Consider the following 6,844-nt stretch of genomic DNA (forward strand, 5'->3'; position numbering starts at 1 on the left):
AAAGAGTTGAGTATATACATAGGATGGAAGAATTCTGCCATATAGATGAGGATAAAATGGAAAATTTTAAAAAGATCTGGGAAGGATGGTATATTTTCAAAAATGAAAGATTTTTAGAAGTGGTTGGAGTGTAGGACAATAAAGAAAATTAAATAAGGAGATGGGAAAAGATGAGGAGAAATAATAAGATAAATTAACAAAAGATCAAGACGTAAGCAGAAGGACAGGCAAGAGGTGGGGGGGGGGGGGGGGGTAAATGTTGGAGTTATTCTAAATAAGTATAGATTTTTGTATTTTAAGATGTTGATTTGAAACAGATTTGTATGATAAATTAAAGCTATAATATGTAAAAAAAAAAAAAAAAAAAAAAAAAAAGCAGCCAGATGAATTCTGCAGTGTTTAGAGATATACGGTCAGCCCAGGTTCAGCCAAATGCAGCACAGTTGATTGGACGGCGCTTCACAGTACAGATGGACAATGATCTAAAACACACTGCAAAAGCAACCCAGTAGCTTTTGAAGGAAAAGTGGAATATTCTGCAATGGCTGAGTCAATCACCTGATCTCAAACCAATTGAGCATACATTTCACTTGCTGAAGGAAAAACTAAAGGCAGAAAGACCCACAAACAAAACAACTAAAGAGAGCTGCAGTCAGAGCCTGGCAAAGCATCAGAAAGGAGGAAACCCAGTCTTTGGTAATGTCCATGGGTTCCAGAATTCAGGCATTTATTGCCAGTAAATTATTCTCAACAAAAGCTTAAATAACATTTTTATTTATATTTTTTTGTCCAATTACACTTGCGTCCCTGAACATGGAGGGACTGTACGTAAAAATGGTTGCAGTTTCTAAAATTGATTCTTGAGATTTATGTTCAACCCCTTGAATTAAAGCTGAAAATCTGCACTTCAAATTCATTTGGATTGTTTCGTTTGAGTTTATTCTGGTGGCATACAGAGTCAAAAGTATAAAATTGTGCCCGTGTCTCAAAACAAAAACAAAATATTTTGAGAGAGAGAGACACTGTATACTAGCCTGACACACATTCAAAACCAAGCAGTGCGGCATCAGAGAGGGGACACAAGGGAGCCAAGAGGATCCAGGGAGAGAGTGGGAAGGGGAGAGTCCCCCCACCACCCAGACAGACCGCCCATCACGTACCTGGATCGTGAGCCTGACGTGATGGCAGGCTTCCCGTACAACTCCGGCTCAAGGACTGCTGATGTGAGACAGCGGTCGCAGGGGCACGGTGGGGTATGAGTGCCTGAGATCAGTCCGGTAATAGCAGGTGAGCTGATGAGTTGCAGGCAAGGAGCAGGGTTCTGATGTAGCCATGCGGGATGGATGTATACTAGAGCGCAGCTTGCTGAGGATGCAGGGTTAGATGAGCCGGGTTCGGTATCGGTCAGGCAGATTTGGCTTACAGCAGCAGGAGGAAGAGTAGTCAGGTCACAGGCCAGGTCAGCAACAGAAGATCAATCAGACAGGAGCAGAGACGGAATAATAATCCAAGACAAGCTAGAGGTCAGGGCAGGAAGCAATCAAGCAGAGATCAGGAACAGGCTGGTTCCGTATCAGGAGTCAATCACAGGAATCGGGGAACACGAGCAAAGAAAAGGCCATACGGCAATGGGACAACTACTGCAGCCAATTTAAATAGCCCTTTTGGCGCCAGCATTAGTGACAGGCTCGCGCCTGCATATGTGCAAGTACCTGCACATCTGTTTGACTGGTAAGGACTCTGCGCATGCGCCTATTTGTGCACCGCGGAACTTTACCTGCACTATGGGCAGGCCTTCCCTGACACCGCCCCTGGAGAAAACAATAACAGAGTCCTGTAGGACTGTCAGTTCAGGAGTTGATGAGTAGGCAAGAACAAGTGAATGCATGGTTCAAGGATGAAAAGGTGATAGCAGCCCCTCAGTCACCCCTGGATGGAGCAAGAGGTGGGGTTTCAGACAAAGGGAATTTGTGACCTCTGTATCGGCCCTTGGATCTTGCAGGTAGCCAGGGTAGAGGAGCCGAGGGCACAGTGATGTCGGTAGAGTAGCACCAATCAGGAAAGTCCATCTGGGTAAGGTCCGACTGAGTAACAATGGGTGGAAGATCATCTTTAGTGCTTAATAATGCAGATTTGCCATCCCTTTTCTGCATGGAGGCTAAAGGGGCACCCCCACCTATATGTGGTGCCGGCTGCACATAGGGCATCCAAAAGAGGGTTTTGAACCCTGTGTTGCATGTAATGTGTGGCGGGACAGCATAGGTAGAATGTTCTTTTGCCACTGTGGCCTCTGGCAGCCCCAGAATACGGATATTGGAACGGCGGCTGTGGTTCTTATCACCTGATTGGCAAAGGAGGATCTCTTTCCTCTGGTCCTATCCTGCACATTTATCTCAAAGTGTTGATAGTATAGGGATAGGTGTCTCCAGCCTATTGCTAAGATGAGTAGTATCTGACTGCAAATAATATAATCTTGTGCACTGCTACACCCTAGGTAAAATGAAGGAAGGAGGACATTGCTGCACTCACTAGCCAAGTGTACTCTCAAATTAAATAATTAGACAAAAAATGTGATGCGCTAACTCCTCAATGTGAAACAGAAATCTTAAAAACAAACACAAACAATCCTCAAAAAATCAAATGTGAAGTTATCAGTCCAATCCAACAAATAAGTCCTAATGTTGCGCTATCATCCAAAAATTCCAAAAACATGCTTGGATTGTAGCCCCACTCCCTGTTCACCTTGATATTCCTTCCACGTGCTTGATCTTCATTGAATCTTAGCTCCAAAGCCATGCATGAAAAAAACAATATATACCGTAGTGCATTGCTATTTTTAAAAAACTACACGCACTCACTTTCATTAAGAAAAAATAAAATGTGCTCCAAGATGCAAAAATCCAATATTCGCTTTTCTCCACCGTGCAAATTAATCCATAGCGTTTCCCATCACTGAATAAGTGTACCATACACTCTCCTTTTTTCCTTGACCTATAAGGTAGGTCACAAACACTTAAAAGCAATGATCGACTTCTGCTGGTTTACTGCTGACCTTTAGTGGCTATTTCCTTGATCCTGGCCCTTTAGGAGAACGGACTCAAGGATTCCCAATGGGATGGTATATGATCAAGAGGAAAGAGAACAGATCATAGTGCAACCCCATAAAAATAAACTGTTTTATTCAAATGTAAAATGAACTCACAAAGATAATGAAATAGCAAGCATGTACATATCCATCAACCAAAAAGGTTCCTCACATCGCTCATTCCTGCTTGCGCAGTACCGGAAGTGACGTCACTAGGCTCTGCCTGACACGTTGCGTCACTGATCACGTGATTTCTTCAGGGTATGAATCTGACTGCAATATCTTGTTTAAGGGCCTTCTCCCCTCTGCAGGCAAAGCGATCCAGATCCTCTGGTGGAGATAGACCAAATGTGCTGTTTCAGGTCTCTATACCCTGTAATGTCATAAATATCAAAGATTCTGATCCTTAGAGGCCACTGAGTAGGGGGAAGCCGGGGCTGCCGTGTCACTCACCAGTCTGGGAGATACGATCGGTGATACCGCTGGAACCTTTAAAGACTGGCATGTGGCCATGGCGTAATGCCTCCGCTCCGTTTTCCGGCATAATCTTGGAGCCCTCTCCTCTCGTTTGCACGCACCAAAGAAAGAATTTATGGAGCCCCAGCCAGCAGTGGAAGTCCCCCGAGGCTGGGAAGAAGCTCTGCGGCAGTGGGACAAAACACAGTTAAGCTGATTTAGCCACGGGGACCCCCATAGCAGGCTGAAGAAGCATTGGTCTGTAAGGAGCTCTTCCATGTCCAAGCCAGGCCCCCTTCAGGTTATGTTGTAAGTCATTTCCTTTTAGAAGGGGCCTTCTTGCACTCTGAAAACAAAACCAAAAGTAGTGTTTTTGTGCAAAGTATTGCATTAAAAATGATGTGCTTTTCTACCCTTCAGCAATCATTGCAGTTAAATTTTGTACTGCCTTTGCAGGTTTCTGACCTGTTCTTTTTGGAGTGTGCTGCAACCTCTTGTCATAGGATTCTAAGATGCTCACGATTACGTTCACGCTTTTAAGATGTGTGTGATGCTTCAGCCAGTAAACACACTAAATTAATAGCTTAGGTTCAGAGCCCCTCAGTACCTTGAGGGTAATGTAAATGTGGAAACCTGATTAAATGCCAGTATAAAATTTGGAGCCATTCGCAAGGGTGGCTGTATCGCTTAAGGTCAGTTTTATGTAAGAATTCTTCTGTTTGAATTGAAGACTTCATTAACTAATAAATATTTTAAGGTTTGAAGCACTTCTGGAACGGAAATCATCGCATCAGGCCTGATTGTTTTAGTCCCTAGCGAAAATCAACCCATTAATTGTTACCCATAGATTTAGTGAAGCTAACAAATTTTAATTTTTTTTAGTGCCTAAACTGTTTTTCTACATATCTGTTCTTGTCCTGTAGGCCATTTATTCATCTCTGCAAGGTGCCTGACCTGGTCGGTGTTCTGAAGGAAATATCCAGCTTATATGACATATCCTCGTTTTTAGAATACCTTCTATTAAATTTGGTCTCCACTATCATCCACTCATCAGCAGGTATGTGGATCTCTATCAGTCGGCTTTGTAAGGCACTTGTGCCCAGGCTATGAACTTATAAACTTATTACTGACAAAAATGTAATGTTTAAAACAAGTCACCCCTGACCTGTAGCTGCCTGTGCTGTAAAGTAATTTGTACTCACAGATCACAGCAAAGACTCAGCTGGCTTCAAAGAGCTTAGAAACACTGTGTTTACATTAGAAGGTTGGAAGGCTACCAAGATTCTGCTGGGCCCCTTCTGCACATGGCATCACCATCTGGATGAAACTTTTGTTGCTGGGATCATGGCTGGAGCTGCAGTGATCTTCCCAGTTTAACCACCTCAACCATCGTAAGGGTGTGAAGTGGTTAAAAGCAAAACTAAAAAAGTTCAAAGAGCTTAAACCCTTACTATACTGCGGCCTCGGATCAGCAGCTAATGGCAAAGAATATAGACACAAATGTGACCTGAGTTGTGTAAATAAATCTTACCCAATATTGAGCTTTACAAAATGCAGATATGTCTATAGGCTAATTTACAAGTGACCAGACACCTTCAGTATGTACAGAATATCATTGGGACCAAAGGTCTACTTGAACACTATAATCACATGTGGACTCAGTAGGTTAGTTGGCAGGGGTGGTAGATCATGGCAAGTGTGAAAATGTGTTATACTAGTATAAGAGAACATACACTATATTGCCAAAGTATTGGGACACCTGCCTTTACCGACAGATGAACTTTAATGGCATCCCAGTCTTAGTCTGTAAGGTTCAATATTGAGTTGGCCCACCCTTGCAGCCATAACAGCTTCAACTTTTCTGGGAAGGTTCACAAGGTTTAAGAGTGTGTATGGGAATGTTTGACCATTCTTCCAGAAGGCACTGATGCTGGACTAGAAGGCTTGGCTTGCAGTTTCCGCTCCAATTCATCCCCAAGGTGTTCTATGGGGTTGAGATCAGGACTCTGTGCAGGCCAGTGAAGTTCCTCCACCCCAAGCTCGCTCATCCATGTCTTTATGAACCTTGCTTTGTGAACCCTCCAAAGTTGGGAGCATGACATTGTCCAAAATGTCTTGGTATGCTGACGCCTTAAGAGTTCCCTTCACTGGAACGAAGGGGCAAAGCCCAACCCCTGCAAAACACCACACCATAAACCCCCCTCCACCAAACTTTTCAATTGGCACAGTGCAGTCTGGCAAGCACCATTCTTCTGGCAACCGCCAAACCCAGACACGTCCAGATTTCCAGACAGAGAACCGTGATTTGTCGCTGCAGAGAACACGACTCCACTGCTCTAGTGTTCCGTGATAGTGTGCTTTATACCACTGCATCTGATTCTTGGCATTGCACTTGGTGATGTAAGGCTTGGGTGCAGCTGCTTGGCCATGGAAACCCATTCCATGAAGCTCTCTACGCACTGTTGTGCTAATCTGCAGGCCACATGAAGTTTGACTCTGCAGACAGTTGGCGACTTCTGCGCACTGTGCGCTAAAGCATGCCAGACTGGAGTCAGCACTCCACTCTGTCATTTTACGTGGCCTACCACTTTGTGGGCTGAGCTGCTGCTGTTCCCAGTTGCTTCCACTTTGTTATAATACCACAAACCGTTGATCGTAGAGAAAATTTAGTAGCAAGGAAATTTCACGGATGGATTTATTGCACAGGGGGCAAGCTATCATGCTTGAATTCACTAAGCTCCTGAGAGCGACCCATTCTTTAACACATGTTTGTAGAAGAAGTCTGCATGCCTAGGTGCTTTATTTTATACAGCTGTGGCCATGGAGGTGATTGGAAAACCTGAATCCAATGATTTGGAAGGGTGTCCAAATACTTTAGGCAACATAGTGTATGTAGCTTATAGGCTAACAGACAAATTCATCAGTGATTTTGTTGTCTATGAACCCTTCATCTAACCTACTCTGTATTGAGTCTAGGGATGTACCGATACACTTTTTTTTTTTTTTTTAATTTGAGTACCGATACTTTGGTTTAGTACTTTAAGATACCAAGTACTTATAGTTTGCGGTGCGATTTGCACCCATACAAAATGAACGGGCGCAAATCACACCACAAAAAATGGCATACGATTTGAACAGGAATGCAGTGCCATTCCTGTCTAAATCGCATGTAGTTTCCCCACTGCTCTTGTGTTAACCCTGGTTTTTCATAGCTTGAGTTCGCACAGGAGCGGTGCGGGAAACATAAAGGCAGCTTTCTCTCCTCTCCTTGCAGGAGTGACCGTACTTCTTATTGGTCAATCA

At 43.7% G+C, this 6,844-nt stretch overlaps 1 protein-coding gene across 1 annotated transcript in view; it reads left to right on the top strand.

The window, feature by feature from the left end:
- LOC149452039 (HEAT repeat-containing protein 1-like) overlaps positions 1 to 6,844 on the top strand; it is a gene marked incomplete at its 3' end in the record, with an annotated part of 102,092 nt that overhangs the window by 93,918 nt on the left and 1,330 nt on the right. The window contains exon 8 of the mRNA XM_089689856.1: positions 4,465 to 4,598. Coding sequence (XP_089545982.1) covers positions 4,465 to 4,598 — 134 coding nt within the window. The remainder of the gene's footprint in view (positions 1 to 4,464; positions 4,599 to 6,844) is intronic.

Source organism: Staurois parvus, unplaced genomic scaffold (genome assembly GCF_062004578.1).
Source record: "Staurois parvus isolate SC_StPar_1 unplaced genomic scaffold, SC_StPar_1.0 ptg000501l, whole genome shotgun sequence".
NCBI lineage: Eukaryota > Metazoa > Chordata > Amphibia > Anura > Ranidae > Staurois > Staurois parvus.